Source organism: the organism of the source record quoted next, unplaced genomic scaffold, assembly GCF_019419815.1.
Source record: "Pyrus x bretschneideri cultivar Hongxiangsu unplaced genomic scaffold, Pyrus_bretschneideri_v1 Contig3, whole genome shotgun sequence".
Taxonomy (NCBI): domain Eukaryota; kingdom Viridiplantae; phylum Streptophyta; class Magnoliopsida; order Rosales; family Rosaceae; genus Pyrus; species Pyrus x bretschneideri.
Window position 1 is genome coordinate 9,243,326 of NW_025999612.1, and position 24,336 is coordinate 9,267,661.

General features: G+C 37.5%; 3 protein-coding genes across 4 annotated transcripts; 2 read left to right on the top strand and 1 right to left on the bottom strand.

Annotated features, from left to right (window-relative positions):
- Positions 1 to 607: 607 nt before the first annotated feature.
- On the top strand, positions 608 to 8,686 carry LOC103926794 (transcription termination factor 4, mitochondrial). Of its 2 annotated transcripts, none has more exons than XM_009335673.3 (2): positions 608 to 841; positions 2,366 to 2,685. In XM_009335673.3, exons 1-2 carry the CDS (start codon positions 698 to 700, stop codon positions 2,519 to 2,521), a joined length of 300 nt encoding a protein of 99 aa, XP_009333948.2. In that variant the 5' UTR covers positions 608 to 697; the 3' UTR covers positions 2,522 to 2,685. The 2 variants fall into 2 exon arrangements, with proteins under 2 accessions (XP_009333948.2, XP_048445150.1); XM_048589193.1 differs by lacking the exon at positions 2,366 to 2,685 and adding an exon at positions 8,367 to 8,686 and having other exon boundaries at positions 609 to 841.
- A 5,126-nt stretch (positions 8,687 to 13,812) lies between these two features.
- On the bottom strand, positions 13,813 to 14,753 carry LOC103926795. The gene is made up of 2 exons (XM_009335674.3): positions 14,528 to 14,753; positions 13,813 to 14,399 (listed from the first exon to the last, which is right to left on the bottom strand). Exons 1-2 carry the CDS (start codon positions 14,670 to 14,672, stop codon positions 13,813 to 13,815), a joined length of 732 nt encoding a protein of 243 aa, XP_009333949.2. The 5' UTR covers positions 14,673 to 14,753.
- Positions 14,754 to 21,890: 7,137 nt separating this feature from the next.
- Positions 21,891 to 24,101, top strand: LOC125479561 (L-type lectin-domain containing receptor kinase S.1-like). The gene has a single exon (XM_048589025.1). It carries the CDS (start codon positions 22,007 to 22,009, stop codon positions 24,017 to 24,019), a length of 2,013 nt encoding a protein of 670 aa, XP_048444982.1. The 5' UTR covers positions 21,891 to 22,006; the 3' UTR covers positions 24,020 to 24,101.
- The last annotated feature ends 235 nt before the right edge of the window (positions 24,102 to 24,336 follow it).

Consider the following 24,336-nt stretch of genomic DNA (forward strand, 5'->3'; position numbering starts at 1 on the left):
TCGCTTAACTTCGGAGTTCCTACGGAACCCGAAGCCAGTGAGCTCCCAAAAGGCCTCGTGCTAGGTAAGGATGGGAATATACATTTAAGGATCACTCCCCTAGACGATGTGGGATGTCACAATCTCTTTCCTTCTTTGCCAACTATTATATAATATAATCATCAAAGGTTGATGCAGTATTTCCTTTAAGAGTACGTCTTTCAGTGGCTAAAGAATTGAATCATATTCATGATGATTATATAATTCAGTTAAAAAAAAAAATGTTTGGGATATTAGATTTTTATGTCGTTTGTAAAGCACATGATGTGTGGATTGATGATTGGACTTTTGTTTCAATGATTTAAAAGAGTTCATGCATCAATTGTCAAATTATGTGAAATCAATTCTTAATAAAAATTCAAGTAGATCTTGAAAAAGCAGTTTAAGTGCTTCATGCGAGAAACACATATATGATGTTTTGTCCAAAAAAAAAAACACTTAAATGCTTTAGAAACCCAAAATTAATTTCACTAAAAACGTTTTCAGTTATTTTAAAAGTATTTCAGAGTTCACAAAAAACTAAGTGGTGTCACGTGGGTTTCACATGTTCTCTTCATATCTCACCCGGCACACAGAAGAGAGAGACACCCAGTAGAGCAGGTCCTCCCTCCAGTGTCTATGAGGTTTGTACGGAAGCGCTCTGTTCAGAAAGAGAAGAATGTTACAGTTCCCGGGGTTCATGAAACAGTACCCATGGTCAACAAGGACCATTCCGACGTCGTTTTTGCTTCCAGCCCAGTGGCCCCAACCCCACAGCGAGGAGCTCCTCCTCGCCATGGAGGAGTCCGATTTCGAAGAGAAGGTACTTTCCGATACTACATATTTTTCCCATTTTCCCATTTGCATATCTAATTTTACTTTATGCATTTGTACGAATTGCCCCTGATTTCAAGCTAATTGAAATTTTAATACAAAGAACAAAGAAGAAATGCTCCAATGGCTGGAAATTTTGAAAAAAAAAGACCCTAATTTGAAAGTTTGAAGCCTAATGAATTCTAATTTTGAAAGAAAGGACCATAATTTTGTGAAATTGTAACTAAAGTAACCATTTTTATTGTGATCACCGTTTGAATTGGTTTAATGTGAAGTATTAGGATGTTGGAGGATTGAGTTATTTCCTCTTTTCTTTTGTGCTAGTTTTCGTGGGAAATTCTTAATTGGGTAAGATATGCTTGTAAAGCTTTGAAAGTTTTTGTTTGGTTACTTGGGTGCACCTTGTTGAAAGTTCCTTCTTTTAGTGCTCTAAAATTCGAAACGTTTCGGTTTTTATTCCTGTAAGCTGTGTGAGCTCTACTGATGATCAGATTTGTATTACGAAATGTTTATTTTTGGTCACATTTTCGTCTGTTGGTGTAAGAGCTAGGTTAAGTTATGAAAAACTAAGAAAGTTGGATTATTTTGAGACTTGTTAGCCTTGATGCCTGTTTACTGGATTCAAATTCTTGTTGCTATGTATGTCTCGTTTGGAGGCTGTAATTCTCCGTTCTGAATCTGAACGTTACATGTTGGTGCTGGTGAATCATGTCACTCCTGTGGGGGAAGGACAAAAGACAGCATCCCGACATAGCATTAGAGTCCAGCAGCTAGAAGAATGGACACTACTCGATGATATTTTCATTAATTCGGTAAGGGAGTCAAAGTTGTAGGTTTTTGAAGTGAGGGAGACCTCCAGGTTTCGGGATTCCAATAATAGAAGTGAGTTTCGTTTAACACGTGTGCGAGTTACATGAGTCCCTGACCTTAGGAATTCACAGAAAATTTAGGTTTGCATTTTGGTGTAAATTTTGATCATGATGTGCTATTTCAAATTATTGTGAGTTAGAGGCTGCTTGAAAAGTGTAACAAACCAAAAGGGTGGACGTATGTTTGACATTTTTTTATTTCATCTAAGTTTTATGCCTATCAGAGTAAACAAAACCTCGAGGAAAAAGACTAGTCGAGTAATTTGAAGTGTATTCTTTATACGACACAACACCTTGATGACTTCAGCGATATCTTCCACTAAGCGAACTGGGTTTCTTACCCTGATTTCCAGTAGCTATTCTATCTTTTGAGAAAAGATTTTGCTTAAATCCAGAGATAGCTAGGGTTTGGAATTAAGTGGGACAGCCTAGTTCTTCCGAGAGTTGGGTGCAATCCCAAATGATATACCTCAAGTCGCCTGGAGACGATAATATAAGTTTAGGCACATTTTTGCAGTTTGTTGGATCCGTGTGTATTTTTAAGTATCTAGAAACTACATTTGAGGGCAGTTATCTTCCTTTTCTTCTTTATGTTGGCTTACTACCATTAGCATTTATAATTTCTTACGAGGTAATTTTTGCAGTGCAACGAAATCAGAAAGAGTAGCAGCAGCATGTCTGTGATTGGGAAAACCGCTGTCGACAACGATAAAGAAGACTACGACAATGATCCAGACGACGACGACGTAGACAATGCAGAGGACTCCGAGGGGGAAGAGTTTGAGCAGGAAACCAGTTGAAATTGCTGCCTACCCTCGTTCTGTTTCTGTTTGGACGGCCACAAACCTACATCGAATGCGGCTTTAAGTTCTTTACGCATATCATCATACATTATCTTAAACAAATTTGCTGAATTGTGCGACTTCTCTCTATGGATAAAGATAAAGCTTGTGCCTTTTGTGTTTCTCTGTCCTCTTTCATGGTCCTTAATTAGTACTAAAATATATCCGTACTCATGCTTGTGAAAAAGAAAAAGAAAAAGGAAAAGAGATAATTCAAGAAGGTAGTGTCTTCCATTTATGAGCCGTTCAAACCTTTTTACTTCAGAATAAGAACTTACATGAAACGAGTCGCTACGTAGCGTCATGTATCCAATAATATATTGACAAATACAAGCTTTTCTCTACATGACAATATATTATTAAAAGAGACACCACGCGACGGTAGACTCATTTCATATAAGTTGCTCCCTAAGTTTAGATGTATGTACTAAAGATATTGTTAATATGTGTTAATGGAGTGTCAATGGATTAGGTAGATGGGCAGCTCCCGGAAATTTGATTTTTGTTGCCCTTGCGGAGAGGCGTTGGAGGATGTTGGTCCAACAGTTGGGGATGACTTTCAAACCCGTATTCAACACGGTACGTTCTGAGTTAAATTATTAACGCTGGTAAACATGCGATGGTGATCAGAACGAGATTGAAATGTGAGTCTTCCCAGCACCAGACTATCGTGACAAAACCTTTAGATGATCTTTTTTGTAAAAAATAGGTAAATTGCTTAGATTAAATTTTTCTTTGCAAGAATTATAATACTTAAAAAAATAGACAGTTAGCTGAAATTAGTTATCACTTCCTTTGAAACTATTCATTAAGTCAAATAGTTCAAATTAGTCTATTTTCTTTTATGCATGTATACGAATTGCCCCTGATTTTGAGCTAAGTGAAATTTCAATCCAAATGACAAAGAGGGAAATGCTCCAATGGCCGGAAATTTTGAAAAAAAGGGACCCTAATTTGAAGTTTTGAAGGCTAATAAAGTCTAATTTTGAAAAAAAAAAAGACCCTAATTTCGCGAAATTGTAACCAAAATAACAATTTTTTTTTTTTTATTTTTTTTATCACCATTTGATTTGGAGGATCGAGTTATTTCCTCTCTTTTCTTTTGTGCTAGTTTTTGTAGGAAATTCTTCGTAGGGTAAGATATGCTTGTAAAGCTTTGAAAGATTTTGTTTGGTTTACTTGGATGCACCTTGTTGAAAGTTCCTTCTTTTGGTGCTCCAAAATTTGAAACGTTTCGGTTTTTATTCCAATAAGCTGTGTGGGCTCTACTGACGATCAGTTGGTGCTCCAAAATTCGAAACTTTTCGGTTTTTAATCCTATAAGCTGAAGCTGTGTGAGCTCTACTGATGATCAGTTGGTGCTCCAAAATTCGAAACGTTTCGGTTTTTAATCCTATAAGCCGTGTGAGCTCTGCTGATGATTACGAAACGTTTGTTTTGGTCACATTTTTTGTCTGTACTGGATTCAAATTCTCGTTGCTAGGTTAAGTTATGGACAACTAAGAAAGTTGGATTATTTTGAGACTTGGTAGCCTTAATGCCTGTGTACTGGATTCAAATTCTCGTTGCTATGTATGTCTCGTTCGGCGTCTGTAATTCTCCGTTTTGATTCTGAACATTATATGTTTGTGGCGGCGAATCATGCCACTCCTGTGGGGAAGGACAAAGGACAGCATCCCAACATAGCATTAGAATACAGCAGCTAGAAGAACGGACAGTACTCGATGATTTTTTTCGTTAATTCGGTAAGGGAGAAAAGTTTTAGGTACTTGAAGTGAGAGAGACATCATGGTTTCGGGATTCCGGTAATAGAAGTGAGTTTTGTTTAACACATGCGTGAGTTACATGAATGCCTGACTTTAGGAATTCCCAGAAATTTCAGGACCTGTTTGGTATCCTATTTGAAAATTTTTATTATTTTTCAAAACATTTCTTAAGAACATTTATTGAAAACAATTTTCTTTAAGACTCAAAAACTTAATTGGTTTGCGATTTAAAATTTTTAAATCTTACGACTTAAACTAGACAAAGAGATCTGAAAAGAGGGAATCACAGGAAAGGGAGAAAGAGAAGTGATGAGGAAAGAAATTAAGAGATGATTGAAGGAAAGAGGAAGAAGGGAGAGGATCTGAAGAGATAAAAAGGAAAATGAGTGAGAGAAAGAACCGAAAGAATGAAGAAAATTGGAGAAGAGACGAAAAAGGTAAAAAAAAAAAAAAAAGGAGAGAAAGAAGAAAAGAGAGAGAGGGAGAGAGAGATTTGGAGTGAGAAGGGAGGATGGAGAGAAAAGAAATGAGTGAGTTTAAGTTTAAAAAATATAAAACCTCACTTTTTATGTTTTTAGATAATAGACTATATTTTTTAGTTAGTCTTAAGTTCAGTTTTTTTAAATAATTCTACCAAACAAGTTTTTAAGGCCTAAAACTTGAAAATTGTTTTTGAATTTAAAAAGTTTGATTCAAGTAGGTCCATATTTGGTGTAAATTTTTGTCATGATGTGCTTTTTCGAATTTTTGTGAGTTAGAGCCTGCTGGATAAGTGTAACAAACCAAAAGGGTGGAAATATGTTTGAGAACTTTTTTTGCTTAAATCCAAAGATGGCGAAGGTTTGGAATAAGTAATAGGATCCCCGGAAGGCAAACGTCTCATGGGGGACAGCCTTGTTCTTCCGAGAGTCGGGTGCAATCCCACCTGATATACCTTAAGTCGCCTGGAGACGAAAGGTAAAGGCACTTATCTTTCTGTTCTTCTTTAAGTTGGCTTCTTATGAGGTAATTTTTGCAGTGCAACGAAATCAGAAAGAGTAGCAGCAGCATGGCTGTGATTGGGAAAACCGCTGTCGATGGAACGGGTTTACTGCTACGTGATATTCCGTATCCAATAAACATTGACAAGTGCAAGTTTTTCTCCACATGACAATATATTATTGATCGGAACGCCACGTGACGGTGAACGCATTTCATGTAAGTTGTTTTCTAAGTTTAAAGATGTACTAAAGATATCGTTAATACGTGTTCATGGAGCTTTAATGGATCAGGTAGATGGGCAGCTCCCGAAAATTTGATTTTTGTCGCCCTTGCGGGGAGGGGTTGGAGGACGTTGGTGATAAAATTTGATTTGTTGCAGTTATTTAGTATTATAGTCTGGTACTTTTTTATATATAAGTGACGGGTCCTAAGTTTGAATCTCTTTAATGACGAGTACCATACTAATTATTCCTTATAGTATCGGAGAAAACATAGGATCGTTGACTGCTCATGATATCAACTCTTGGTTTAGTGTTTGTTTTGACAAAGTTGATCAGGTAGATGATAACTATTTGTTGGCCAACTCTATACTTTATCTAAACAATCAAAACCAAGCTTCAATCCATATATTACCTGTACAAAATTTTATCCCAAGCCAAATGTGATTGAGACAAATCACCGCAGGATGATCTAATAGTTGCGGACGAATTTCAAACCTATGTTTCATACAGCACATCCTGAGTTCAATTACTGGCTCTAGTAAATCACGCGATGATGGCCAAAATGAGGCTGAAATGTGAGTCTTCCCGGCCCCATAAGGGTGGACTGTCGCGGGCAAAGCCACCAAATGGTCTCTTTTGGATAAAATAGGTAAATTGCTTAGATTGAATTTTTCTTTGCAAGAATTATATATGAATAGATACTTAAAAAATAGATAGTTTAGATTGGTGTAAAATGCAAATTATATATGAATAGATACTTAAAAAATAGACTGTTTAGATTGGTGTAAAACCAGTGTTTAACAAATTGGATGGAAATATCGGTATGTAAATTTGTGAAAATATCCACGAATATATCAAATATTGATATCGATATAGGTTGCTTTTGAAGGAAATGATGAAAATTTAAAATGAAACTTTAGGAATTGTCAAACATTGGTTTGAACGAAATATAAGCGTTTCTCTGATATTTAATAGTTCTGTCAGAAATATGGATGATATATGTCAATTTTAGTCTAAATTTAAGAATTTTGGTTATCACTTCCTTGAAACTATTCATCAAGTCAATAGTTCAAATTAGTCTAAAATAAAATTTTTAAAAAAATAAAAACGTCAGATTGTTTGATCCCAATATGATCCTCTCCGAATCTTTTTGGTGAGGATTTTGAGAATTTGTGAATTATGTTCGTTCATTGTACATCGTATAGTCAATTTTTATCAAGTACTGTTTATGTTTAATTTTAAATAAAAAAAATTTAATTTTTTTTTTACCAACACGATATGATGACGAATACAATTCACAAATCTTTGAAATTCACACTAAGAAGATCTGACGAAAATCCGGTTTGATCATCTGGCCTAACGGTCATATGACTTCTTCTTGTTTTAGTATTTTAAAAGTGGAGTAGTATCAGTCTCTAGAAGCCACACAAAATTATAAGTTCAGACTCGAGACTTGACCACGAAGCATCCAGTACTTGTCCCCTTTAATACTCATTCCTCCTCCTCAAGAGGACCCAACTGGCCAGCCCTCCACCCAAGTTTGAAAAAGTATATTCGCTTTTGGCTTCTCGCATTTTCTTTCTAATTTTTATATTATTAGTCGGCATCACCTGGAAGGTTCATCTCTTAATTATAATTAATTATTAATCCCATGTTAAGGGCCGTATTAGGAGTCATAATTATCATTAATTTTTAATTCCATTTTAAATCATGTGTTAATGTACCTTGTTGAAAGTTCCTTCTTTTAGTGCTCTAAAATTTGAAACGTTTCGGTTTTTATTCCTGTAAGCTGTGTGAGCTCTACTGATGATCAGATTTGTATTACGAAATGTTTATTTTGGTCACATTTTCGTCTGTTGGTGTAAGAGCTAGGTTAAGTTATGAAAAACTAAGAAAGTTGGATTATTTTGAGACTTGTTAGCCTTGATGCCTGTTTACTGGATTCAAATTCTTGTTGCTATGTATGTCTCGTTCGGAGCCTGTAATTCTCCGTTCTGAATCTGAACGTTACATGTTGGTGCTGGTGAATCATGTCACTCCTGTGGGGGAAGGACAAAAGACAGCATCCCGACATAGCATTAGAGTCCAGCAGCTAGAAGAATGGACACTACTCGATGATATTTTCATTAATTCGGTAAGGGAGTCAAAGTTGTAGGTTTTTGAAGTGAGGGAGACCTCCAGGTTTCGGGATTCCAATAATAGAAGTGAGTTTCGTTTAACACGTGTGCGAGTTACATGAGTCCCTGACCTTAGGAATTCACAGAAAATTTAGGTTTGCATTTTGGTGTAAATTTTGATCATGATGTGCTATTTCAAATTATTGTGAGTTAGAGGCTGCTTGAAAAGTGTAACAAACCAAAAGGGTGGACGTATGTTTGACATTTTTTTATTTCATCTAAGTTTTATGCCTATCAGGGTAAACAAAACCTCGAGGAAAAAGACTAGTCGAGTAATTTGAAGTGTATTCTTTATACGACACAACACCTTGATGACTTCAGCGATATCTTCCACTAAGCGAACTGGGTTTCTTACCCTGATTTCCAGTAGCTATTCTATCTTTTGAGAAAAGATTTTGCTTAAATCTAGAGATAGCTAGGGTTTGGAATTAAGTGGGACAGCCTAGTTCTTCCGAGAGTTGGGTGCAATCCCAAATGATATACCTCAAGTCGCCTGGAGACGATAATATAAGTTTAGGCACATTTTTGCAGTTTGTTTGATCCGTGTGTATTTTTAAGTATCTAGAAACTACATTTGAGGGCAGTTATCTTCCTTTTCTTCTTTATGTTGGCTTACTACCATTAGCATTTATAATTTCTTACGAGGTAATTTTTGCAGTGCAACGAAATCAGAAAGAGTAGCAGCAGCATGGCTGTGATTGGGAAAACTGCTGTCGACAACGATAAAGAAGACTACGACAATGATCCCGACGATGACGACGTAGACAATGCAGAGGACTCCGAGGGGGAAGAGTTTGAGCAGGAAACCAGTTGAAATTGCTGACTACCCTTGTTCTGTTTCTGTTTGGACGGCCACAAACCTACATCGAATGCGGCTTTAAGTTCTTTACGCATATCATCATACATTATCCTAAACAAATTTGCCGAATTGTGCGACTTCTCTCTATGGATAAAGATAAAGCTTGTGCCTTTTGTGTTTCTCTGTCCTCTTTCAGGGTCCTTAATTAGTACTAAAACATATCCGTACTCATGCTTGTGAAAAAGAAAAAGAAAAAGGAAAAGAGATAATTCGAGAAGGTAGTGTCTTCCACTTATGAGCCGTTCAAACCTTTTTCCTTCAGGATAAGAATTTACATGAAACGAGTTTGTTGCTACGTAGCGTCACGTATCCAATAATACATTGACAAGTGCAAGCTTTTCTCCACATGACAATATATTATTAAAAGAGACACCATGTGACTAAGTTTAGATGTATGTACTAAAGATATTGTTAATGTGTGTTAATGGAGTTTCAATGGATTAGGTAGATGGGCAGCTCCCGGAAATTTGATTTTTGTTGCCCTTGCGGAGAGGCGTTGGAGGATGTTGGTCCAACAGTTGGGGAAGAATTTCAGACCCGTATTCGACACGGTACGTTCTGAGTTAAATTATTAACGCTGGTAAACATGCGATGGTGGTCAGAACGAGATTGAAATGTGAGTCTTCCCAGCACCAGACTATCGTGACAAAACCTTTAGATGATCTTTTTTGTATAAAATAGGTAAATTGCTTAGATTAAATTTTTCTTTGCAAGAATTATAATACTTAAAAAAATAGACAGTTAGCTGAAATTAGTTATCACTTCCTTTGAAACTATTCATTAAGTCAAATAGTTCAAATTAGTCTATTTTCTTTTATGCATATATACGAATTGCCCCTGATTTTGGGCTAAGTGAAATTTCAATCCAAATGACAAAGAGGGAAATGCTCCAATGGCCGGAGATTTTGAAAAAAAGGGACCCTAATTTGAAGTTTTGAAGGCTAATAAAGTCTAATTTTGAAAAAAAAGGACCTAATTTTGTGAAATTGTAACCAAAGTAACATTTTATTTTATTTTATTTTATTTTTATCACCATTTGATTTGGAGGATCGAGTTATTTCCTCTCTTTTCTTTTGTGCTAGTTTTTGTGGGAAATTCTTCGTAGGGTAAGATATGCTTGTAAAGCTTTGAAAGATTTTGTTTGGTTTACTTGGATGCACCTTGTTGAAAGTTCCTTCTTTTGGTGCTCCAAAATTTGAAACGTTTCGGTTTTTATTCTCATAAGCTGTGTGAGCTCTCCTGATGATCAGTTGGTGCTCCAAAATTCAAAACGTTTCGGTTTTTAATCCTATAAGCTGTGTGAGCTCTGCTGATGATTACGAAACGTTTGTTTTGGTCACATTTTTTGTCTGTAGGTGTAAGAGCTAGGTTAAGTTATGGAAAACTAAGAAAGTTGGATTATTTTGAGACTTGGTGGCTTAATGCCTGTGTACTGGATTCAAATTCTCGTTGTTATGTATGTCTCGTTCGGAGTCTGTAATTCTCCGTTTTGATTCTGAACATTATATGTTTGTGGCGGCGAATCATGCCACTCCTGTGGGGAAGGACAAGGGACAGCATCCCAACATAGAATTAGAATCCAGCAGCTAGAAGAATGGACAGTACTCGATGATTTTTTTTCGTTAATTCGGTAAGGGAGTCCGAGTTTTAGGTACTTGAAGTGAGAGAGACATCATGGTTTCGGGATTCCGGTAATAGAAGTGAGTTTTGTTGAACACATGCGTGAGTTACATGAATGCCTGACTTTAGGAATTCCAAGAAAATTCAAGACCTGTTTGGTATCCTATTTGAAAATTTTTATCATTTTTCAAAACATTTCTTAACAACATTTATTGAAAACAATTTTATTTAAGACTTAAAAACTTAATTGGTTTGCGATTTAAAATTTTTAAATCTTACGACTTAAACTAGACAAAGAGATCTGAAAAGAGGGAATCACATGAAAGGGAGAAAGAGAAGTGATGAAGAAAGAAATTAAGAGATGATTGAAGGAAAGAGGAAGAAGGGAGAGGATCTGAAGAGATAAAGAGGAAAATGAGTGAGAGAAAGAACCGAAAGAATGAAGAAAATTGGAGAAGAGACGAAAAAGGTCAAAAAAAAAAAAAAAAAAAGGGAGAGAGAAAGAAGAAAAGAGAGAGAGGGAGAGATATTTGGAGTGAGAAGGGAGGATGGAGAGAAAAGAAATGAGTGAGTTTAAGTTTAAAAAATATAAAACCTCACTTTTTATGTTTTTAGATAATAGACTATATTTTTTAGTTAGTCTTAAGTTCAGTTTTTTTAAATAATTCTACCAAACAAGTTTTTAAGGCCTAAAACTTGAAAATTGTTTTTGAATTTAAAAAGTTTGATTCAAGTAGAATACCAAACAGAGTTAGAGCCTGCTGGATAAGTGTAACAAACCAAAAGGGTGGAAATATGTTTGAGAACTTTTTTTGCTTAAATCCAAAGATGGCGAAGGTTTGGAATAAGTAATAGGATCCCCGGAAGGCAAACGTCTCATGGGGGACAGCCTTGTTCTTCCGAGAGTCGGGTGCAGTCCCACCTGATATACCTTAAGTCGCCTGGAGACGATAGGTAAAGGCACTTATCTTTCTGTTCTTCTTTAAGTTGGCTTCTTATGAGGTAATTTTTGCAGTGCAACGAAATCAGAAGAGTAGCAGCAGCATGGCTGTGATTGGGAAAACCGCTGTCGATGGAATGGGTTTACTGCTCCGTGATATTCCGTATCCAATAAACATTGACAAGTGCAAGTTTTTCTCCACATGACAATGTATTATTGATCGGAACGCCACGTGACGGTGAACTCATTTCATGTAAGTTGCTTTCTAAGTTTAAAGATGTACTAAAGATATCGTTAATATGTGTTCATAGAGCTTTAATGGATCAGGTAGATGGGCAGCTCCAGAAAATTTGATTTTTGTCGCCCTTGCGGGGAGGGGTTGGAGGACGTTGGTGATAAAATTTGATTTGTTGCAGTTATTTAGTATTATAGTCTGGTACTTTTTTATATATAAGTGACGGGTCCTAAGTTTGAATCTCTTTAATGACGAGTACCATACTAATTATTCCTTATAGTATCGGAGAAAACATAGGATCGTTGACTACTCATGATATCAACTCTTGGTTTAGTGTTTGTTTTGACAAAGTTGATCAGGTAGATGATAACTATTTGTTGGCCAACTCTATACTTTATCTAAACAATCAAAACCAAGCTTCAATCCATATATTACCTGTACAAAATTTTATCCCAAGCCAAATGTGATTGAGACAAATCACCGCGGGATGATCTAATAGTTGCGGACGAATTTCAAATCTATGTTTCATACAGCACATCCTGAGTTCAATTACTGGCTCTAGTAAATCACGCGATGATGGCCAGAATGAGGCTGAAATGTGAGTCTTCTCGGCCCCATAAGGGTGGATTGTCGCGGGCAAAGCCACCAAATGGTCTCTTTTGGATAAAATAGGTAAATTGCTTAGATTGAATTTTTCTTTGCAAGAATTGTATATGAATAGATACTTAAAAAATAGATAGTTTAGATTGGTGTAAAATGCAAATTATATATGAATAGATACTTAAAAAATAGACAGTTTAGATTGGTGTAAAACCAGTGTTTAACAAATTGGATGGAAATATCGGTATGTAAATTTGTGAAAATATCCACGAATATATCAAATATTGATATCGATATAGGTTGCTTTTGAAGGAAATGATGAAAATTTAAAATGAAACTTTAGAATTGTCAAACATTGGTTTGAACAAAATATAAGCGTTTCTCTGATATTTAATAGTTCTGTCAGAAATATGGATGATATATGTCAATTTTAGTCTAAACTTAAGAATTTTGGTTATCACTTCCTTGAAACTATTCATCAAGTCAATAGTTCAAATTAGTCTAAAATAAAATTTAAAAAAAAATAAAAACGTCAGATTGTTTGATCCCAATATGATCCTCTCCGGATCTTTTTGGTGAGGATTTTGAGAATTTGTGAATCATGTTCGTTCATTGTATATCGTATAGTCAATTTTTATCAAGTACTGTTTATGTTTAATTTTAAATAAAAAAATTTTAATTTTTTTTTTACCAACACGATATGATGACGAATACAATTCACAAATCTTTGAAATTCACACTAAGAAGATCTGAGGAAAATCCGGTTTGATCATCTGGCCTAACGGTCATATGACTTCTTCTTTAGTATTTTAAAAGTGGAGTAGTATCAGTCTCTAGAAGCCACACAAAATTATAAGTTCAGACTCGAGACTTGACCACGAAGCATCCAGTACTTGTCCCCTTTAATACTCATTCCTCCTCCTCAAGAGGACCCAACTGGCCAGCCCTCCACCCAAGTTTGAAAAAGTATATTCGCTTTTGGCTTCTCGCATTTTCTTTTCTTTATATTATTAGTCGGCATCAACCTGGAAGGTTCATCTCCTAATTATCATTAATTATTAATCCCATGTTAAGGGCCGTATTAGGAGTCATAATTATCATTAATTTTTAATTCCATTTTAAATCATGTGTTAATGTACCACTAACACGACTCAGCACAAAAAGTGTAATAAAATAATTTAGTTAGAAACTTAAAAAAAGTTTCAACCAATTATATTATGACACTTAACGTATCAAACCGTGTTTCCAGCATACTGCAAAATTTCTCATATTATAAGTCCTAATTAATCATCACTAAATCCAAAGACCAGGCTGGCCGTCCTTTTAATTTCAAGGCATATGCGTTTTGGGAATATTCCTCACGGGGCCGCAGCCAAAACGACATCTGGTTCACATGCGAAACGCAAGCACCACCTGCAAACATAAAAGAAAAAGAAAAAATAATTAGCACACAAAAGTACAAATATTAACATGAACAACGAAATAGTGTAACAGAAAGGTTACGTATCAACGGCGAACCGACTTTAATTGGACTATTTTGTCCGGTAGAAAACAGTAACGCACTACGTGGCACGTATGGAGGGACATACTGCTAGCAGTGTACAGCGCTGAATTAACGGCGACAAACGGTATCCAAACGATAAAAGTGGTACCGTGATTAACGGCGCCACAAATTTCAAGCACTACTGTATTTTTCTCTGTCATTATATTAAACGACCTCGAAAAATATGTATAAAAAAAATAAAAAAATTAAATGAAGAAAATAAAAAATCCTTCATTCCAAAACGCAATCACAAAATTTCACCCTCTGTATATGTTTTTTAAAATATATTTTTGATTAATTACGTCATCTATGTCCTCTGTGTGAAGCTCCTTCCATACGACATGTCGCAGTGGGGAACGCGAGGATGATGGTGGTAGTGACGATACTGCTGATAATGATGAACATACGACATGTCGCAGGGGCCACTCCTCTGACCCTGAGGCTGGAGATGGCAAGGATAGTAGCAGACTCGTCCGAACCCTCGCTGATGACCGGCGGGGTATCTAGCCGGCGGCGAAGCATACCGTTTTGGTGGCGATACGTGCGGCGAAACGTACCGCCTCGGTGGCGAAACTTGAGGCGAAACGAACCGTTGCGGGGGCGAAACTCGAGGCGAATCAGCGGATGAGAAGAGCGATTTGGAAGGGGACGAGTCGCCGCCGCTCGTAGCAGTGGACATCGGAGGCGAGATTTGCTTCAGGGACTTCGGCGGCGAGAGAATGGCTCGGATCTTCAGAGAATGAGGGGGAGAAGACGCTCGACCGTACTCTTCTATGATATTCGCCAAATCCTCGTCGGACTTGACGGAAATCAAGGTCTCCAAGTCTCCGTTCGGCAACGGACACCGCAATTCAACGGAATAGCCACACAACTCCGCAAGCTTCACCATTAGCTCTGAACACACAAAGAAATTCGAAATCAGCATCGAAATTGAAACGAAGCAACTTGAATCGAGTCCAAATTTTCAAGAAATTAAGCAAGAATCGAAAGAAAAATATCGAATCGGAGACGATCGAACGCACCTGTATACGTAATGGATGATCCGACGGAGAGGACGCGATTGTGGCCGCCGACGTACCGGAGCGTGCCGTCGGAGTGTCGAGGGAGGATTTTACCGCCATAGCTGCAGAGAAGTTTTAACGGTTCGGGTGCTTTGTTGAGGCCCATGGCTTTCAGACTCTTTCGGTGGTTAGAGAGAGAAAGCTACCGCTTGGTTAGAGAGAGAAAGAGAGAGCTGAGAGAGGGAGAGGAGAGAGAAGGGGTTTTGGAGGAGGAGAGGTGCTTGAGGGTTCAAACCTCAGAGAGTGAATTTGTAGAATATTTATAGGTGGGGAGGAGTGGCGGTGACGTCAGCGAGCGACCCACACGCAAAGCAAGGAAGGAGCACTAATTGTTGCGGTTGCTTCCTCTAATTATAATTCCTAGTCGTGATTGGAAATGTAATTAGTAGTAAATTAGTAATTAGTAAATTAGTAATTAGGGTTGCTGATGAATTTCGCTGATCTATTCTTCCAATATTCCTTTTCTTTTTTCTCATTCAATGGAGTGGGCCTCGCTGGGCCCATTTAGGTGGCATCACAAAAAAATAAAGTTTCTATTTTTTTTTTTTTTTTTTAATTTTTTTGGAAAAGAACAGTGGACGGCGGTTAGATTTGATTCGGATGTCACTCCAAAGTCCAAAAGGAATCATGATTAAATCGGTAATCTACTAATCTGTAGTTAATTTAGACGGTTTGGTTTCAATCTTTTCACCTGATATCAACACTTTTTTGTAGTACAAGCCATCGTAAGAGACGGGTAAATCGAATCCAATACGCAATGTGCAGGAATAAATATTTTTAAATCAGTTGGACGTTCAGTTATTAAGATTTGCATTATTTAACTTGTACATCGTTTAATCAATTTGCCTCCAGAATCTTCCAATTTAATTCCGACTAAGAATGATGTTGCCTTAGCATAAATAAGTGCATTTTTTTTTCTTTTTGGTCAATTATAGGTGCAGGTTTGAACATTGATCTTGTACATATTGTGTTACCATAATTAATCAGTCATTAATTAAATGCTGACGTGATTTAAAGAAGTAAACACAAGATGTTGACATAACTTAATCATGATCGTTTAAATATAGAAACTTAATGGACTTAATGGGTAGTGTCTTTCCTCTTTGTCTTTCTCTCTCTATAAAAAAATAAATACAAAATGTTGACATAACTCAACCATGATCGTTTAACTATAAAAACTTAATGGGCAGTACCAAAAATAAATTCGTTGCAGTGGTGAAGAACAAATAATTTGCTTTTGGATCATTCAAAATTTCAAAGAGTTGGACACTCCACGAAAGGTCCCATAGAAAGAATTACAAATGTTTTGATTTGGATTTGGCTTTCTATACTATGTCTAGAAATCCCGGGGAATTCTCCGAGTAACCATCATATCTCCAAAACCCTAGAAGATCATTTCAGTTCAAATATCAAACGTCATACCAATTTCTCGTGTGAAATTTAAAGAGAAGCGAACCAAGTTTACTGTTATAGTGATGCTTTTTAGGAGGTCAGTCGCCTAACCAGGCTATCCTAGATCTTCTCATTTTCAAGAAGATCCCCGCTCTATTTAGTTTAGTAATGGTTTGATACTGATGTACTTTTATAAAAAATGGGTATCATAAAAATCTGAGCTCAAAAAAGTATTTGGTAAACATTTAAAAACAACTTATTTTCATAGTTTTGGGTGAAAAAAAAAATTGAAAACGTGAAACAGCAAAAATAAGCTTATTCTCACAACACAGCAAAAACAGTTTTTTTTTTTTTTTTTTTTTTTTTCAAAATGCAGCAATACCAAATCAGTATCAAGGTGATTCCCATGCCATTAATACATGACTATAAAAGTACACAACTATCTCGACATCGATATTTTTATTAGTAGCTATACGCCACCATGTCAGTGAGGGTTCCATATGGAAGTCTCTCCCACATACATGCAGTGACAGTTTTAAGAGGGAGCGAATTGTTCAGTCGTACAGGGCTCCAAAATTTAAGGGGATACTATAAGAATTTTGTTATCTAATATATACAGCAACATTATATCTAAATGTGACTGAAAATTTACATAATTAAACACGAAAAAAAATAAAAAAATTCAATTGGAACCTACAGTTAACTTTTTTCTAACTTTCCCTTTATGGGAAAAAAAAAAAACTTATTCCACTTTTTTATTTTGCTAGCAATTTTAGTTGCCTTTACAAGTACAATTTAATTGATGATGTTGCAGCAAAGAATGCACGAAGAACCATCTTTAAGTGAAGTTGTACTTTATTTAGTAATGGTTATTTTTTAAGGTTTCTTTACTTATTATGTAATGCTATTGGGAAACTGATAAGTAGCGTGAATTTTAAAATTTGTTTGAATTTTGATTATTGCTTTCTACCATCAATATATTTTAAGAAAAAAAAATTGAAAGACTCTCTTAAAGAAAACCCCTATATAAATTTTGCACGAACCTTTCAAAATTTCAGAGATCGCCCTGCATATAAGAGTGTATGAGGTGATTGGAGAAGGGATGATAAGGCCAAAGGAAACAAGATCCATAAACATCATTGACAATTGCGTTGGAGACGTTACATGTGGGGACGTTATTTTAGGTAACAAGCATGAAGGCTAAATTTTAGCATGGGCATCGACATCATTTCTGCAAAATGTTTTCAGTAGGTAAAGGCACCAAAATACGGTATTGGTCTATGTTGTAGTGACTGGGGACGGCCGATTCCCGTTTGGTTCAATTTATTCTTAAACTAGTAGCACAATTAAATACAGCAATTTCTGTTTTGAGATTATTTGGTACTAAGTGATACGAAAAATGAATAATTAAAATTAAAAAAAAAATTAATGGTTGTGAAAATCAAATGTAGCAACTAAAGAAGCTACTAAATTTACGTAGCATTAAAAGTGGCTCTGAACTAAAATCTAAGTTAGTAAAGACATTTTATAAAAACTAAGATAAAATAGTGAACGCTGCATAAAATAGGCATCCACAAATAAAATATAAAAAATCAGCCCACAAAATTAAAAAAACGTGACTCGCTCACCGCGATTTTTCTGTGCACCTGTAATTATTTATTGCAATAATTTAATTTCGCTCAATTATAGCAAATATTGACGGACAACCGCTAGCACGGGGTTACCGCATAAGACCCTTTACAGAGAAAAAGCTTTATCCCAACAAGTAGAAAATTTCAGGAGGTTCCTTACCGAATCCTCTTTGTAAGGATTATAGGGATCATTTAATTGCATTAGTTCATCGTATATCGTGTGGTTATAAATTATTGTAATTTTTTATTTAAAATTGAATAAAAACAGCACTTAACAAAAACTGACTGTACGATATACGATAAACGAATGTGATTGAAGGATCTTCAAAATCCTTATAAAAAGAATCCGACGATGACCCTCTCGCTAGAAAATCAGTACAATATAGTGATTAGCATGCTTTCGTATTTATGTATGCATTTATTTATTTATTTAGGTCGGAGCTTTGTGAGCGGTTCAAACCGGGTTTTTGCAGTTCCGATGTTGATTTCACGTCTGTAGATTGTACCTTTCCACATTTTGTTGACAGAAATAAAAAGGGACTGAGTATGCGTCGTGTACTCGTTCCACATGCGGACGGGCCTGAAACGTCGACACGCATAAGGTAACACCTAAATGAGGCGACACGTGGAGGGACGCGTGGCGTCAAAGGCAGCTGGCGAGGATCCTGTTCCTAGGATGATTTCATCAGGCGCGAGGAGCTAATTTCGTCCACTGGATTATTGTGGTGGGAAAAATTAAAGACCTAATGGCAGGCAAGATTCTCCGTGCATGGTCAAGGAGGTAAGATAAATTTTGGGATATGCTATTCATACACTTATCTTTACTTCACACAAATCTCTTGTTATTTTCTGTCTTTTGATCTTCTTCAATTCATCAAATCCGATAATCGAAAATTAAAAAGGTGTGTGAGAAGTAAAAAGAGATATGTGAATATCATACCCCTAAATTTTTTATTGTAACAGGAACAACTACCTGCTTTTATATAAATTGTGAAAAATTATATTTTTTAAGTTATTAATTCTTTAATATACATATTCTTCTATTGGTATAATAATGCGTGAATTACCACCTAGTGTTTCAGTCATTAAAAAATTCTCTCAAGGACATGATGGTGTTGGCCCACATGGCATGGCTCATTGGCTTGTGGCTGATAGCGAAGAAGAATTTAGAAGGATCTGTTGTTAATGTTCCCCTTTAATAATATAATGGTATATAAAATTATGGGAATTATTGTTGGTATTTTAAAAATCTTATTTTACACTTCAAACTTTTTATATTTGGAAAGAAAAATACACTTGTAAGAAGGATAGAATGAGATTTTTGGAGTGCCAATAACACTTTCCAAAATGATATTGACTTGTTATTGTTTGGGATGCCATCACATGTTGGTATACTAAGTTTATATCTTAATTTGCTATCCATACATGTTTTCTTGGCTGATTCTAATCAGGTATCTCGGTCTGACATTCAACTTTAAGTTTGTTTACTTCTTCGAGGAGTTGTTGGATAAAGGGGTCTTCAATGGAGTTATGTATAATTTGAGCCTTTCTTCATAAGTTTCCATCATCTCTTGGACGCAAAAAAGTTTAGTCAAGGGCATGTGGCTTTTCCTTGGATTCACCGTATTGACTTATGGAACGTGCTTGTTGGAGGCCCCATGTGTCTCCTACACCCTCTAGTCCCTCCAAGCCTTGTCATGCATTCTTAGGTTAGTAGCTAGTATGGGTCATGGTAGGGGACAGAGTCCTTTGGAAACTCTTGGGTCATTGATCTTTGAGCCCATGTGGATGGGTTTTTCTCGACACTGCCTCAAGAAGTCTCAACAGTATCAATAAAACAGTTCTTCATCCTTCCACTCCTCCTGCGAGAATATGCCTCCCTCCATTTTTCCTGCTTTGAGTTGAAGCAGCTAGGTTGAGAGAAGTCTCGTGTTGAGCAACATTCTAATGAAAATGTCGTTCAACATCCATGTTGAAGACAAGTGACCCTCCGTTTAGAAGGTACCCACATGATGATCAACAGTCATGAGGGCGATGGGCTCATGAGACCGAGTTTTTCTAGCCTCATAAAGCATTCCGAAGAGCTTCTTATATTGTTCTTGGATGATCTCATTCCTAATTGCGATCCTGTTATTCTCAGCCTCTAGCTCTTTAACCTTAGCTTGAAGAACATATTTCTTTCTTTCCCTCATTCGTTGTTTCACACTAGGCATGAAGGAGGAGTCGTTCTGCATGTTATGGCTTCCTTCACTCCCCATGTTGGTGAGAAATACTTGATCGAAGGAGAATGTACGAAATATGAAAGCTAGCTTGACAAGGCATACATACTAGCGAAGATGGAACACCAACTATATCAAATACATTACATATTTTTTTGTGTTTTTTTTCTTTCTCCCATCTCAAGTCTACTTACATGGTAACTTATGGTAAATGAGTATCAAAATTACTTTAATAAATGAGTATCAAAATTACTTTAATAAATGGATTTCTAATTTCCCTACCTGTGTTTTTTTAATTGTTTTTTGTTATGTTTTAAGAATAATTAATCATAAATAAAACAATTGCACGTTTGATAAACTATTTTTCGTAAGTGACGTGAGTGTGAAAAACAGTATAAACGAATTTTGTAAATTTTAAATACAAAAGTGATATAATTGTATATAATTACAAAAATGAACATAGTAATAAGAGTAGTGGTAGTGGCAAAGATGCGGTGGCAATGATGATGGTGACGGGAGCGACATATTGTGAGGGTTATAGTGGTGGTGTCAATAATAGGGTTTGGTGGTGGTTGTGGTGGTCGTAGTGGTGGTGAAGGGGTGGTAATTGTGGTGGTGATATAACATTAGTGGTTAAACTGATATGTGGTTTGAATACTTTGTCTTCCGATGGAGAAAATCCGTATAGAAGGATGAACAATGTTGTTTTAAAAAATTATGATAGAATTACAAAAAAAATAAAAATTTCATTAAAGCTCAACTCTGCTTTTTATGAAAACAACTTTTAAAAGCTAACATGCACGCTGCTTTTAAAACCTGGTCCAGAGGCAATTTCTTTAAAAATAAATAAGATATTTTATTTTTACCAAACACTTTTTACTGTTTAACAAGTGAAACAAATTTTGACCAAAAAATAAAAAAAGGAATCGTTTCTTACATTTTTTTTCATTCATTGAATTTTTTATTTTTTATTTATAATTAATGCATCTGTGAGCGCAAATGGTAAATTTTCATGGTTATTAAATTTTTTCTCTTTAACTCACTGCATGCAAAGTGATTTGGATCTCCATATGACAATCCAAACTCACAAGCAAAATGAGGGAGGAGGAGACCACGTTGAATTCTAATTGGGCCTTTATATATGATTGGGCCTGTGACTTGTAATTCTACGTTGTCATACGTGACTGGATTTTCTATCTCGTTGCTTAGTCGTTGGGATGTAATCTGGAAGCTCGTGGACACAGACCCAGCAACCCTCCTTCAGGTCTTGGATTGACTACTGATATTTATGGTAGTCAAAATCGCTGTGCTGTTGCCTTTTCTCTTCCATCTTGTGCTTTCAAACTGTATTAATTCGTTGACCAACTAGGAGCAACCTTTTCTCTTTCATTTTGGCCCTCACACGTATCCATCGTATTATCCTTATTTTGTAAAGAAGTTATTTTTACGATTCAAATCCATGACCTTTTAAGAACAAAGAGGCAACGTTTTTACTATGCCAAGGCTCGCCCTCCTCTATAATCATACAATAATCGTCAATTTTCAAATACGTAACGTGAATTTTCATTTTTAATGTATGAGATGTTTAAGAAAGGAAAAATGAAACATAAGACCTAGAATGCTTGAGTTACTCTTAACGACATGAACTACAATCTCATTGCAAGCATTCCAAGTCGCAGTTCAAATTTGTCATTTTTTTTTTTATAGAATAGCTTATATGGAAAAAGAAAATTTAATATAAGGTTCGTTTAAATGCTCTAAACTATTTCAATTGTAATATTGTTGAAAAATCCTTTTTTGTATTGTTACCAAAAAAATTTACATGTACTTTGATAACATTACATGACAATGTCACGAAATTATTAAGATTCTTCCTCCCATTTAATTGTATAAACCTAAAAACTACATCCAAAAGGAGATTTTTAGTATGCTGAGAATACGATTCGATGCATCAAATATTTTGATACAAGTGGTTCCAATTTTATTTTTCAAGTATTCAATCACTTGTATTATGACATGTAATATATTAGACCGAGTATTTATGCACACTGAAAAATCTCTCGAGAAGAAAAAGAAGGAAAAGTAATATTGTTCCATATAGGTTCAAATGGTATGACTAATCTTTCAGTAAACGAATATAACACTTGTCACTCCACAAACTTTTTCCCGCTCCCCGGCGCCTACCTGAATCTGTACGGATGAGACCTTTCTCAGCCGTCCTCCTCCTCCTCCTTCTTCACCACCTCTGCGTCTCCCCCACCTCCGCTATCGACTTTCTCTTCAACTCCTTCTCCAACATCACGAATGCCACCGACCTCACTCTCATTAACGACGCCCGACTCGACGCCGGCGCCATCCGCCTCACAAACGATACCAACCAGTTCGCCGTCGGCCGCGTCTTCTATCCAAGGAGAATTCCCATGAAACCCACCTCCAACTCCACCTCCGTCGCCTCCTTCTCCACCTCCTTCGTCTTCTCCGTCCTCCCGGACATTGCCTCGAGCCCGGGATTTGGCCTCTGCTTCGTCCTCTCCAACTCCACCTCGCCGCCCAACTCCCTCGCCAGCCAATACTTCGGCCTCTTCACCAACGCCACCGTCCCCTTCGTCGCCCCGTTGCTTGCCGTCGAGTTCGACACGGGTCAAAACCCTGAATTCAACGACCCAGATGGAAATCACATCGGAATCGACCTTAACAACATCGAGTCCGCCTTCCAGACCACCGCCGGGTACTACAACTCGACCGGCGGATTCGTCCCGGTCCAAATGCGGACCGGGCAGAACGTCCGGGCCTGGATTGAATTTGACGGGACTAATCTCGAATTCAACGTCACGGTCGCCCCTGCCAATGTATCCCGCCCTTCTCTGCCAACGCTTACTTACAGACACCCCAAGATTGCGAACTACGTATCGGCCGAGATGTTCGTTGGGTTTTCGGCTTCGAAAACGCAGTGGGTTGAAGCCCAGAGGGTTTTAGCTTGGAGTTTTAGCGACACCGGAGTCGCCAGAGACATTAACACGACAAATCTGCCCGTTTTCCAGCTGGTTTCTCCGTCGACTTCGCTGTCGAGTGCGGCGATTGCCGGGATTTCAATCGGTTGTGTCGTTTTTGTGTTGATCTTAGCATCTGGGTTTTACTTCTACTGGTGGAAGAAAAGGATGGAAGGCGAAGAAACCGACGACATCGAAGATTGGGAACTGGAGTTTTGGCCGCACAGATTTTCCAACGAGGAGCTGAGGGAGGCGACGGGAGGTTTTTCGAACGATCAGCTTCTGGGTTCCGGCGGGTTCGGAAAGGTTTACAAGGGGATCTTATCAAACGGCACGGAAATCGCCGTCAAGTGCGTCAACCACGACTCGAGGCAGGGGCTGAGGGAGTTCATGGCGGAGATCGCCAGCATGGGGCGGCTGCAGCACAAGCACTTGGTGCAGATGCGGGGGTGGTGCCGGAAGCGGAACGAGCTGATGCTGGTGTATGATTACATGCCGAATGGGAGCCTCAATCGGTGGATTTTCGACAAGCCGAAGAAGGTTTTGGGGTGGGATAAGCGGCGGCGCGTGCTGGCGGATGTGGCGGAGGGGTTGAATTATTTGCACCACGGGTGGGACCAGATGGTGGTTCACAGGGACATTAAGTCAAGCAATATTTTGCTGGACGCGGAGATGAGGGGGCGGCTCGGGGATTTTGGGCTGGCGAAGTTGTACGAGCACGGGGAGGTACCGAATACGACGCGTGTCGTCGGGACGTTGGGGTACTTGGCGCCGGAGCTGGCGACTGTGGCGGCGCCGACGGCGGCGAGTGATGTGTATAGTTTTGGGGTGGTGTTGTTGGAGGTGGCGTGCGGGAGGAAGCCGATTAAGGTGGACGCGGCGGAGGATGAGGTGGTGTTGATTGATTGGGTGAGGGAGTTGTATGTTAGAAGGAGGGTGGGGGAGGCGGCGGACCCGAGAATAAAGGGGGAGTATGAGGCGGAGGAGATGGAGACTGCTTTGAAGCTTGGGCTGGCTTGTTGCCATCCTCATCCACAGAGAAGGCCTAACATGCGGGATATTGTGGCGGTTTTGGTTGGTGAGGCCGCGGCCACCACCGCACCTGCCGCATTGTTGTCTGAATTGGCAAGGAGTGATGGTAGCGTTGGCGGCGGAGACGGCTGTAGTGATGAAGAGTCAATGCAAGTGGCGCCACTCAACCTCCGGCAGCCTTCAGTTTGAATATGCTTGGTTTTTTTCTTTTCAATAATATTTTTTATTGTTTTTCAAAGATATGAAAATAAACTGTGAGGTATACACTATACACATTGACCTTCAATTTTTTTTACTTTGAAATATTTCTTTTTTTCAGATTGAAATCTTACGTTTTGACCTTCAATCGATTTATACTTTATGTTACGTGAGACTTTGAAATGTTTTTTAATATTAAAATCCAATGTTTTGACATTTTATCGGTTTATATTTTATGTCATGTTTATTTAAAAGTACTTTTAAAATGATTTAAAGTGTTTTTAAAGAAAATATTGTAGGCTCAAAAA